Here is a 13,473-nt window from a genome sequence, read left to right on the forward strand (position 1 = left end):
ACATCTCTGTAACATTCCTCCGGAAGTACATATCGACGGAAAATAAAGCTAGGTTCAAAAACCACTGGCTAGCGTCTAAACACTGCTCTACATGCTTTTCACCGTCTCTTCCCAAGCCAGTTCTTTTGATGCTCTTTCTAACATCGTGTCGACAAAAAACGTTACTGTTTCCGGCTTTGGTCGGAACGCTCTAATTAACTGAATTACATGCTAAAATAGTGAGCTCATGGCTGGGTCTCAATATCCCCATACAACGAGGTCACTCCTAAAAACAGAGTTACTACTTATTATTATATTACGATTGGTTTTGTTCAGTAGATAAAAAGCATCATCACCATCGAAGATGGATCAACCTTTTTCCGCTGAATCCTAGCTTCTCATGGTCTGAAAATGAATTTAAATGTTAATTGATTTCAACTCAGGATATCTGCAGGAAGCTAAAAGCTTAGAAAAAACAGTTTGAGTTCTCCTCCCAAGACCCCTCCGGATTCTGGAATCCGGGGAAATAATGTCCTTATTTCTTTCAGGAAGGCTGGACACGCCGTCCCAACACCCTTTCTTGTTCTCGGGATTCGCGTTGTAACGATTGTAGCGGCACAATCATTACAAATCGGAATGGTCTTCGTAAAGTTTTCTCCAATCTCGATCACAACTTCCGTTCACTGCTTTTCTTCACGAGTTCTGTTGTTGTTCTCTCTGAGCAGGGAGTTCAAACTCAAACTCAAACAGTCAAACATCAAACTCAAACTATTCCTTTCAAACTCAAACTCAAACTGTAGACGTCTATATTCTCAAACATCAAACTCAAACTCAAACCCTGCCTGTTTTTGTGTAGGATTTTTTCCGTAAGAAAATCGCGCATTATTTTTTAATTCCGTGGATCTTTGACATTCTATTACTATCAGGCATTTCGAATCGGAGTCGAATAATCGGTTCGAATAATTTCAGTGCTGTGAATGTCGGCAGAGAATGCTAATGATGCAATCCTGCGCCAAGAATGGAAGAAGCCGACTTCTACAAGCAATTCAGTTCATGATTTTTATTTGGTTGAATATGTTGGTGGACTAAAAAAAGATCGCCGGAAAGGTATTAGATGCGGTATTATTATTTGCGCCAAAAATAGTGGCACAACAACGTTGAAGAGGCATACCACTACTTGTAGAAAACGTTCCGCTAAAGAATTGTCTAATCAATCATTAGTCGATTTTGTTCGGTTGCCAAAGCGTGAATCTAAAAAAGGCCTAGATGAAGTAGCAAAGACGGTTTATCGGTTAACGCTGGACTTTGACGCTTTTAATGTGGATGATGATAAACAATCATTCGATATAGACGTGGCCATGAAATCGTTCAGACCTACAAGTGCCGACCCAGAGAGGCTTTTCTCTTTGACAAGAATTTCTCGAAACTTTTTGCAAAATCGCATGTTGCCCGAAAATCAAGCAAGAAATGCTTTCTTGAATAAAAACTGCTATCTCTTTAACTGATTTACTTCTGTTACTTGTTAATTGCTACTGTTGCTAATTGTTACTGTTAATTGCCAATAAATGGTAGATTTTTGTTGTTTTGGTTTAAATGCAATTTGGTCATTTTCAATACAATCTACGCAAAAAACGGTGTATGTCATGCCAATGTTAAAGACATGAAAATTGAGTGTCAATATAAAAAATTCAAACTCAAACTCAAACATCATTTCACTGTTTGAGTCAAACTCAAACATCAAACTCAAACAGAATTTACTCAAACTCAAACTTTAAAATCCAATGTTTGAATTCCCTGTCTCTGAGACTATCTGTTGTTGTGTTTTCGCCGTCTCAGTTGGTGGAAATTTCGACGTTGTCACGTGTCTTTCTTTTTAAACAAATTTTATTCAAATTAATATGAAAGTCCAAATTAAACTTCCCGTGTTGGTCAAAATGAACGATTAAGACCTCTAATTCGTTAAAACCGTTAATCTTCCCACTCCGATGTCACAATAAAATTTCGAATTCTAACTTTGCATTTTCGTACATTCTGGTCGAATGTCATGGCACCTCTTACAAATTGCATAAATATAATAACTAATTGGCATCCGCTAGTTAGATCAGCCGAATTTTGAAATGCATAAACTACACACATGAAAATCCGCTCAATGATGTTTTAGTTTTTAACAATCCTAAACGTCAAGTAGACGTCGAAAGTTTATGGAAAAGCCATTAACTGGTAAAGAAAAAGCATAAATTTAAAATCTCAAAAAAGTCAAATGTTAAAATTTATCATATGTTATCATTTTTTGAGAAAAAATTCGACCGTAGTTCGTAATTTTACGATTCGGCTAGAAGTCCTGTCAGCCTGATGCCGGCACCTCTGGAAAAAAGCGTATTTTTGACCGCGTTCCTGTTGAAAAGCTATTTGTTTTTTGGTGCTTAGCTTGAAGGGGAGTGTTATATAATAGGAAAGCCGGACAATTGATCTGCTTGAAAAGTGTTTCATAATGAGCGAGTCCCCTGTTTATATATTTGGTTGTAGGTATTTGAATGTTTGTTCGCTTAACATAATCACTGTGTGGATTGTTTGTTTTGTGCTTTGAATGTCATCGAGTACAATGATCAGAAAAGAACAGATCATAAGGGAACGGCATAGCAGTTAACCTTGTTTGGTTACGTTATTGGCTGTAAACCGATGCCCTTTTATTAAACTAACAAATCATGAACCATCAGCCACGAACAAACAAATCAAGCCGAGTCAATTAGCAAAAAAGAGAATAGAATATACTCGGAGACGTTTGAAGATGTGTGGCAGTTTGAACAGTGATCGTAATAAGTGGATTTTTATCGGGAATGTTCTGGGATTGGTGGGTTATACTGCACTGGCCAACTGTGTAATTTTAACCTTCTCTGAACCAGTTGATCGCGGTGTGTACTGTGGCGACCCAAGTATTATTTATCCACTAAAAAGCGAAATAGTTTCTGGTTGGGAACTTGTTATCATCACAACTTTACCTGTTATCATCATTGCAGCTATGAACTATTTTGTTGTGGCATTTACGGGTCTGCTACCATTCTCAGAAGACAATAAGCCCTCTCTATTGGAAAGTTGCCTCTCTGTTCGAAAAGTTGTCCACATATGCTGGATGGAAAATGTATTGGTTTTCTTGGTTATTACTGCTGGAAATTCTACTTGCTATTTGATTACGGAAATTGCTAAAGTGTCAGTAGGAGAATACAGACCTCACTTTCTGGCTGTTTGTAGGCCAAACAACGAAGCTTTCTCAAGCTGGGGGCAGTTCAATTGCGAAACGCAAACGCTTATGACTAAAGATAATTTTAATTGCAGTGCAGATAATGACCTTGTTTACGACGCCATGAAGTCATTCCCTTCCGGACATGCTTCTATTGGAGCATTTGCCGCTGTGTTTGGAGTTATATATTTGCAGAAGTTTTTAAAACGGTTTAAAAACATCTGTATGCTCAAAACTCTGATTCAAGTCTGTTTCATTGTGTCTGCATGGTTTGTTGCATTCAGTCGCGTTGCGGATAATCATCATCACCTTTTGGATGTTATCATAGGCCTGCTCATTGGATGTATTTTGGCAATAGTTTGTGTTGAATATTGCTTCCCGACACAGCAGTTCAGCTTCGGAACTGTTGGTTCAAAGATATCTGAGACAGAAAAAGAGAACGGATCTCCGGGTCTTTCTAGAAACGCAACTGTAGACACAAGCAGTCTCAATTTTGATGTCAATCAGAATAGAAGTAGATCACGCGATTCGCCTTCTGTGACTTCAATAGCAAACGAAGTTACAGACTACCATAGTAAACGAAAGGCATCCAGAGAAAAAGCAGCGATACAGCCATACGGTCTAATTGCATACGAAACAAGTGCCTAAGACTTATTAATAACTTTATCGTGATACATATCAATCAGCAGTTACCAGTCTTAGTTTCAAAACAATCTACTAGTTTTAGCAGTACCGATCTTAAGTTTTACATTTGTTATCTTTTCGTGTATATAAATTTGAATTATATATTTTTGAAATCAATTGTTTTGATGTTGTACCTAAAATCGTATTTAAAAAAAAACTGAATCAATTTTTACCAGAGACGGGATAACCGTCATTTGTAAAAAAAACTGTAGACGAATTTTCGGTGGTATGTGAACAATCAGCAAAAGAAGCCCTGATGTCTTTTGGACCATTTTTGATTGGTTTCGTTCTGATGGTTTGAAAATTTGGCGGCTTGGCTTGTCGTAACTTGTATGTTGCTGTAGAAGTTTCACTTCTAATGAAACTCAAGTAATATAAAAATAACTTTGTATTCTGATGTGTTTTTTTAATTTCCACTCAAAATCAGGTACCACAAATAATCATCGGACTGGGAGCAATCTTAGTTTAATTGCTTAAAAGCTTATAGTAGCTTAATTTAAAACGTAAAAACTTAGTTTTTTAGTTTAAGTAACGTTTTTTAGTTTAAAACTTGATTAACGTTAGTTACCTTTGAGTATTTGAGCGCCTTTTTGGAATCAAAGTTTTCAAAAAATCAAAAAACTGCAAAACTTGAAAAAATTTTCATTAACTTTTTTTCTTAAATTATTTTTCTGCAAAAATAGTTTTTCAATTTACTTACTTAAATATGACTGTCGAATAGGCCTAATATCCATTTTTGTTCAGCTCCATTTATATCACCACGCCAAACAACGACAATAATTTGGAAAAAAACTTTGTATTTTTGTAAGACTATGATCGGAACATTTTCTGGTACTTGCAAAGCAAATGGCGATCCGAGTTCATATTGCATTTTATAGAGCTGCTTTTTGTCGTGATCTGGGTGTAAATTTAAAACTCGTTCACGCCTAGCTCAATTTTGATGTGACGTAAATATTACTCTCCAAATACGAACGTGGAAATGGCGCGAAAAAACAAACGATTTCGCGTCTGTGTCTAGGTTATTGACAACTGTATGCGAATTGATTTTTTGTCATCTTTTTTGTTTTCATTAATGTTTAAGCTCAAAATATTCAAGCTAGAACTATCTTCTCCGTAAATTTTGTTTTGGAGTATGCTTAGAGCAGTTTTTCAGTATCATCCTAAATATGATTATTTCGTATAAGTTTTTAAAAAAGTTCTTCCTATCAAACTTGTGGCACATTTTGCGAGTTTTTTTCCCTATATCCCATTTTCTTTCTTCTAGAAAAAAACGGTCTCTTTTTTCAAGAGTATTGAACGAATGAACGTAGCGACTCTTATATGGGTCTGCTAATTTTTTGGTTTTTTTTTTTCAGGAAAAAGTCTTAAAATATTGATGCACTTAGGTTTAATGCACTTTTTGAGTTCAATTGAAATTCATCTGCTAAAAGTGACGTTAAATGCACTCTCCAAATACGAACGTGGAAATGGCGCGAAAAAACGTGAACGAATTTTAGTTTACATTATCCAGTGGAATAAAAACTTCATCTATTGATCCAGTTTTCTCAAGTTGGGTTCATGTTATCAAAAAAGCGCCAGTCATAAATTGTTCTAGAAATTCAAAGAGCTTAAAGGGCATTTATTTTTATCTTTGAAATTCGAAAATTGAGATTTTTTCAAGAAAGTCAGTGTTTTTTTAATGTTTACTTGCGTTTATTACTCTTTTCCAATCTTCGATTGGCTATATTTCGAATTTTGTTGGATTAAATGTTCCATTTTGGGTTAAAAACTTACCAGGGGTTAAAAACCTACCACGCACATTGGGTTAAAAATGTACCAAGCAGAAATTTCAAAATTTGAAAGGGAATAGTCAGCTTCTTGCTAGAATGTAGAAAATTGGATTAAATTTTTTTTTGAGACTGATTCGAACAATTTTGGTAGATGAAGATTTTTAGATTTATTACTTAATGACTTTCGTCTATTTTGCAGTCAGCTAGCTGACCTTGCTATGTTAGTGTTCTACAGTGCTGATTTAAATTATCCGGACAAAACGCATTCATTTCGAGTTTTAAATGCGTCGTTTTGCAAATTTTGGAACCAAATTTTTGCTTAATTCTGCTGAAATTCTAAGCAAGTTTTGTCGTCATCTCTTCAAACCTAAAGTCAACTCAATTTTAAAAAAACGCGTTTTAATTTTCAAGTTCAATGCGTTTTGTCTGGATAATTTAAGACAGCACTGTATCTATCGCAAGTGGTGCGAATTCCGCATCGCCTCTTATAGCAACACATTTTTGGCGAATTTCTGTGCTATAGTTGGACCTAGCAAAAATAGTTAAAAATAGCATTCTGCCAATTTAAAATTCGAATTTTTAGGCGACCTTGAGACATCCTTTCGGTGCAAAAAATGAGCTTTTGCATGCAAAACATTCTGAAATAGGTCATTTGTTCTGTTTATTTCATTTTGCCTGTATCAACTTTTTGCCACTCTCTATACTTGCATAGTAACGGCTAGTCCTGAATTGACTTTGAGATCTTTTTTGATTTTTTTTTAATACATGGAAATTGCTGCCAAGTTTTTTGAATAAGGACTACATTCGTTTGAGACAATTTTTTTCAGTGATATTTTTTCCAGGACATTTTTTGAGTTCAAAAAGGAATTAATGGAGCAGGTTTTCATCGAACTTTTAATTCCATTCTGATAATTTTGCAGCTCTCTAACAAAATTTGTGAATGCTTTAACATTCTCATCTTTCAAGTAAGGGTTTGGTTACTGAAATTGTTACTTAAAAGATGAAACATGTATAGATAAATATGTATGCTCCCGTTGTTTTTTCTTCCAGACGAATTTATTTACTCGGGCATAATATTTTATACCATCTGAAAGACATCATTGCCTTGAGTTCGAATTTTTAAAAATGTGTCAACTGCGATGAATTTTCTTTATCCTTGCGATAAAGCAAGGGTATTGCAATCGGGTACCAGACTTTTTTCCATAAATAACTGTTCACAGGACTCATTTCATCTTGTGGACTTCTTAATCTTCTTTAATGCTCAATTTCTTGAAAATTCAAATAAAACTACCATATTTCAAATAGTAACTAGTTAAAGTCCGATTCAGGTTGTATTTTTTTTTTCAAAAATTTCTCTTTTTGGATTTGTGGTTTTCGTCCTAGTTTCTGCGGATCCATTTTCCTTTTTTTGGAAACGTCATTTTCTAACTGATAGGGTTTTTATTGGCTTACTTTCTAGAGCATGTATTTTCTTCGATTCCAAAAAGTTCAGTAATTTGTAAGTTTACCAAGTCTGATTTTGGGTTATTAAAAAAAATTCGTTTTCTTTTTCAATGTTTAAATTGTTTCAGTTAATGTTGTTTCGGCTCATCTATCTATATCTATTTATCTATCTATCTATCTATATCTATCTATACTATATTTAAATGCGAGTGACAGCTATCTCCCATGTTTAAGCATAATAATTTTATTTCATGTTTAAGCTATATCCTATATTGCAATGCTTAAGAAAATTTTTCAATTAGTTTTTCGCAAGGTCATTAACTTTTCAGTATTTTTTGAGGTCAAATTAAGTCTGTCTGTCTGTATACCTGCTTTTTTAAATAATCTTATTATGTCTGTCTACCCGTCGCCTTATTTTTAAACTTTCATCTATTATCTATCTATCATATATTTAAATGCGGGCTTCACTATCTCGCCATACTTTGTTTCATCAAGTTTGAAATTAGCAACCCAATATAAGGATATTGTCAGCGTTTTCCCAGGTTTTGCGATTCTGGCCTCCATATATGAATAACCAAATCCTTATAGTTTACGAGATAGGCAAGTTTTGAGATTTTTCAAAAATTTCTAGAAAATTAAACTAAAAAAAACTTCTCAATTTTTGAAATTCTCACCCTGTAGTTGGGTATTGTCAGGGTACTCTCAGGGATTGCGAATCTTGCCTCCAATTCTCACTTCTCAAGTCCTTGTAGTTTTCGAGATATGACGTTTTTTTATGATTTTTCAAAAACATAGATTTTAAAAAATTCCAAAACGTTTAAGATCTCAATCTTGTTGTTGGGTATTGTGAGGGTACTCTCAGTGGGTTGCGAATCTTGCCTCTGAATATGGCTGCTCAAATTTTTGTAGTTTTCGAGATATGACGTTTTTTTAGGATTTTTAATTTTTTTCAGAAAACTTAGGTATAAAAACTTTCACTAAACTTGAAGTTATCATATCTGTAGTGAGGCTCTGTCTGGGTACTCTCAGGAGTTGCGAATATGGCCTTCAAATAGGACTGCGAATTTTGCCTTCAAATAGAACTGCTCAAAATCTTGCAGTTTTCCAGATATGACGTTTTTTGTGATTTTTCAAAAAAAATGTTCATGAAAATTATATTAATTTTTTTTCAAAGTTTGTAGTTCCTAACCTGTAGTTGGATGGCTGTCAGAGTAATCCCAGGGGTTGCAAATTTGGCCTCCAATTAGGAATGCCGAATCATTTATTAAGAGATACGACGATTTTTGTGATTTTTTTTGGAAATTTTCAGAAAACTCAAATTACAAAATGTTTCGTTTCAGTGAAATTTCCAACCCTGTAGTTGTGTACTTTCAAAGATTGCGAATATTGCCATCAAAAAAGACTGCTCAAATTTTGGTCCTTTTTGAGATGTGAATTTTTTTCTGGTTTTCAAAAAAAAATACCTTGTCGAAAACTTAAGGTCAAGTTTCTCATAATTTGAATTTCCCAACGTTGTAGTTGGGTACTGTAAGAGTAATCTCAGGACTTGCAATTCTTGCGTCCAAATACGACTGCTCAATTGCATTCAGTTTCCCAGATGTGACGTTTCTTAATTCATTATAAACTCGGATATAAAAAAAATGGTCACAAATTTTTATGGTTTTTCAAAATTTGAACTAAAAAATCGAATGAAAAATTTTACAAATTTTGAAGTTACTCTCAGGAGTTGCAAATCTTGCGTCCAAATGCGACTGCTCGATTGCTTTCAGTTTCCCAGATGTGACGTTTTTTAGTTCATTTTAAATTTTTTGAAGAACTTATATAAAAATTTTATGGTTCTTCAAAGTTTGTATAAAATTTTTTTAATTACGATCCCTGTAATTGGGTGCTGTCAGAGTACACTCAAAGATTAGTTTTTTTTGAGTTGTTGGAAATTCGAAGCACCGAAGGTGCGGTACACGCTAGTTCAAGCTATATTGCATAATTTCGAGAGCAAATATTTAAGCATGCGATTATGTATTAAATATTGGATGGGTCGTAAAATTTTTTTAAATGAATTTTTTATGACAACAGTCTTGTTTTCGTCCTGGTTTCGATCCAAAATTTGTTCCCTCTCGGTAATTGATTTTCATTTCTTTTTAATGTTGTTAATTACACAATGAAGCGCAGTGTATAATTACGAAGACATTTTTTCTAACCAAAAAGAGTTTATTTGGTGGCATCTTTTAAGTATTTCAACTCAATCATATTAAAACTTATTTTAGCATAAAAAAACGTTTTGGCATCTGTTGTTGTTTTTTTTTGGCTAGTGTTAGTTTGAAAAAAAACCTGAAAATGTATGTGATTTGTTGTTTTTTTTTTGCGACGAGTTTGAAAATTATTGCACTTTTAGCAGAAATTTAATTTTTTTTTCAAAAACTACCATCGATTTTCAAACAAATGGTACCAATGGAAAAACCGGCTGCTCTTCTATGTGCCTGCATGTTTCACAAGCCTTTTTTCATTTAACCTCACGTTCTACGGCCTTAACAAATCTGATACGGCCTAGGCACAAATCTGAGATAAAAGTTTCAATCAAAAGAAAGATTTATGGGGATCTCCCTTTCTCAAGCGGCTTTTCCCTAAATTTGATAGAAATTAAATTATGGCCTCAAACAACCGCATTTTTTGAGATTTTGGTTAATTTTCAAAACTGTTTGACTTTTCAAAACTACTCTGCCAAATCGGAGATTGATGGTTTAACCGAAAGAAAAAATCAATTATTTGTATTTTACCTGCGCAAGCAGCTTTGCCCTGCGTTTAAAAAAATATGGCCTTAGAAAATGTTCAATGAAAAACTGTTGCGTTTTTTTTTCGAAAAGTTATTTTTTATTTCAAAAACTGACCTGCTGATTCTGAGGTTGATAGTTATTGAAACTAACATGATGCTTAATTTTTTTCTGCCGAATCTGTTTCAGCCTGTTTTGTTTGTAGAAGAATTGATATGGATTTCGGAAAATTTTTAAAAATTTTACCATTTTTTTTAAATTTCTTCACTATTGTCGAAAGCTACTATTAAATCTGATATTCAATCTAAAAAATCAGGCTGCAGAAATCTTCAATCTAAAAATCAGGGTGTTGAAAGCAGAGGCTATTCCCATGCTTTAGTAGAGAAAGTTTTATGGATTTAGTAAAAGTCAAATTTTTGAATTTTTGATTAATTTTTGAAATATTTTCCACGTTTTTTTGAAAACTACCCAGCCAAATCTGAGATTGGACTTCAATTGAAAGAGTGAGTAGTAATTTTTTTCTCAAAAAGAAATTTTGATTATTACGCATTTCCGTATCAGTACAATATATGATTAAAAATATTAGAACATATAACAGGTAGATACAGCATTAGGTGGGTCACTAGTTTTATTTCAAGCGACCGTGGTGCAATTGCGATGACGTGAGAATCCTAATCAGCATTTCGGATATTCAAATCCGGAACATATAAATAGTTTCCTTATTGTTTTGTTCGGTTTTTTGCTTCATAACCTTGGCAATGTAATATTAACTGTAGCTGCTGTATTGGTGGCTGTTAGTAGTAAAATGACAAGCGTTCGTGGAGCAGATATAAGGTGTATTTTTAATCGTTTCCTTTTTTCACTTTGTTTTGCCTGTTTAGAGCTCGTTTCGCATTCTCATCGCTTCTTGGTGCGAAGAGCAGCTTTGCCTCTGTGTTAACTGTTTGAGGCTGTTTGTAAGAAGCGATGAACGTAATTCAGACTCTGTAAGAGTCGATGAACATAGTTGTAAGATGACCGTAATTCAGACGTAGATCTCACTTTTGATTTCTTGTTAGGTTCATTTTCTTTGTTAAAATCAAGCAAACTCAACTATATAACAGGGAAAGTGTATAGGTTACAAAAATTGCGACATCTAATTTTGAAAATGGGTTTTAAATATCAAATTTTCAAGCGAAACAGAAAATTTAACCTATTGATACAGTTTCCTCAAATTGGGTTTGTTTTATCAAAAAAGTTTCAAAAAACAAATTATTTTTAAAATTCACAGAGCTTCGAGGCCATCTATTTACTCTTGAAAAATGATATTTTCACTAAAAACAAGTCAGTATTTTTTCTATTAACTTGCATTCATTCACTCTTTTCCAACTGTCTATGGGCTATGTTTATAGTTGCCTGCGAATTGAAAACATTTTACATGTAATCGCGGCAGTTTTTCATTGATGATAAATACCAATTTTTCAACAGAAGCGCATGTTTGCAATGTGCTGCTTCTTTCTCAGTTAGCTCGAGCGTAAATGTTCAACATAAATAAATAAAGGTAAAGGCAATTTTGATGGCCATTTCATTAAAATTATTTGAAACGCTAAGATACCATGGCTGGTTTTTTCCTGATTATGATGCTTCTGTCATCAAAACGAAACGAAAAGTTATAATCTTTGATGGCTTATGTTTTGGTATTTCGTAGGTTCACGAAAAAATGAGTTCAAAAAATTAGTTTTGAGTTCATTAAGGCTTTTGCAATTGTCCATTGGCTATCTTTTTGTTACTGTTGTTTCCCAAAGTGTTTTATCACGAAGTTTTTCAATTTTCTAACCTAAGTCGCAAATAAAAGTGCTCATTTGCTGGCACTTTTGGTATAGTTCAATTTAATCACATTTGAGCTTATATAAGCCTAAACATTTTAATGACATATGTTGTTGCTTTGTTTTTGGCTGGTGTTAGATTCCGTTGAAAAAAACCGATTATTATGAAAATGTAGGGGTTTGTTGTTTTTCGTTTTTATTTCTTTTGCGACGCTTTGGAAAATGTTTGCCTTTTTCGTAGAAGTTTCAATTTTTCTCAAAAACTCCTGCCCCGCTTTAAAAAAAACAGTTCCAATGGAAAAACTGGCTGATCGTTTATGTGCCTGCTAGTCTCTTTTGGTTTTACCTGACGTTCTACGGCCTTTGAAAGTTCGAGTAGGGGGATTTTTGGCCTATTTGTTTTGTATTTTTTCAGTTTCTCAGTTATTAAATGCACAAATCTGAGATCAAGGTTTCAATCAAAAGAACAAATTATGGATATCTCCCCTTATCAAGTGGATTTTTTTCCTAAATTAGGTAGTTAAAAGTAATGGTCTCAAACAAGCTCATTTTTTGGTCAATTTTAAAAACTTTTTGACTTTTCTCAAAAACTACCCTGCCAAATCAGAGTTTAAGGGTTTAACTGAAAGAAAAAATAATTTATGAGTATCTCAACTGAGCAAGCAGCTATGCCCTGCATTTGAAAATAAATGGCCTTAGAAAATGACCAAGTTTTGAAATTTTGTCCGTTTTTTATGCAAGTTATTCTTTTTTTTTTCAAAAACAGACCTGATTCTGAGGTTGATATTTCATTGAAACTAACATGGTGCTTAGATTTTCTCTGACTTATCTGTTTCATCTTGTTTTTTTTTGTAGATAACATTGTTACTTTGATAGAAACTGTAGCTGCTTTATTGGTGGCTAGTGTTAGTGAAATGACAAGCGGTCGTGGAGCAGATGTGAGAATGTGCTACTCCTAATCTCAACAAATTTTTTCAAGGTGTATTTTATTTACTTTTACTTATTTTACTTTGTTTGCCTGTTAAGAGCTTTTTGCATTTTCCTGGCTTGTGTTTACAAAGCGCAGCTTCGCGTCTGTGAAAGTTTTTCTAAGCAACCATTTTGTTCTACCTGTAAGGAATTTTTTTCTACCTGTATTGTTTTCATTTTTTCAATTTATATTTTAAGTAATTTTTTGACTTCATTTTTTCAGATTTTTTTTGAATGGCAAGTGTTGCGAAGCTCCGCTTTCTCTCTGTGTAAAGTTATGCTTCCTCTCTGTGGAATAATTAAAGCGAGCTAAATTTCTCGATGTTGGCGCTTTGTAGGCGGCGACTTAATCCGAATCAGAAATCATTCCATTTTGGTATGAGGCGCTGTGGTTGGTCCAAATTATGCGTAACTAGACACAAAGTATAACAATTTCACTCGACATTGCGTGTGTGCGAAAGGAAAAATTTTCTTAGTTTGATTTAGATTTCAAAAAATTTAAGAGCATTCGGAAGGTGAGGTTGTTAAGAGTAGGAAATACGTTTCTTTTCTCGAGGTCTAGTTTTTAATTTTGTCTGCTCATCACGCAAACTAGATGATATAAATAGGCATGAGAATGAGTCGAATTATATATCATATCCGCGCGTTGTCACTCATGAATAGATCGATTTTTGAAAAATTTTAATAAGTTTTATCAAGGTCAAGGGAAACTCATTTGAAGTTCTCGCTTTTAGACGAATTTAATTACGAGTCATGACAGCCTTTTTTGAATGATTTTCTCGGCTTGATAGCATTCGTTTTGCTTTTTTCTTTGTCGA

The 13,473-nt window shown here is 33.8% G+C and overlaps 1 protein-coding gene across 1 annotated transcript; it reads left to right on the forward strand.

Moving 5' to 3' along the window:
* Nucleotides 1-1,707: 1,707 nt before the first annotated feature.
* Nucleotides 1,708-4,018, forward strand: LOC134843715 (phospholipid phosphatase 2-like). Its single transcript, XM_063859962.1, has one exon. It carries the CDS (start codon nt 2,768-2,770, stop codon nt 3,863-3,865), a length of 1,098 nt encoding a protein of 365 aa, XP_063716032.1. The 5' UTR covers nt 1,708-2,767; the 3' UTR covers nt 3,866-4,018.
* The last annotated feature ends 9,455 nt before the right edge of the window (nt 4,019-13,473 follow it).

This window comes from Symsagittifera roscoffensis, chromosome 4, assembly GCF_963678635.1.
Source record: "Symsagittifera roscoffensis chromosome 4, txSymRosc1.1, whole genome shotgun sequence".
NCBI classification, from domain to species: domain Eukaryota; kingdom Metazoa; phylum Xenacoelomorpha; order Acoela; family Convolutidae; genus Symsagittifera; species Symsagittifera roscoffensis.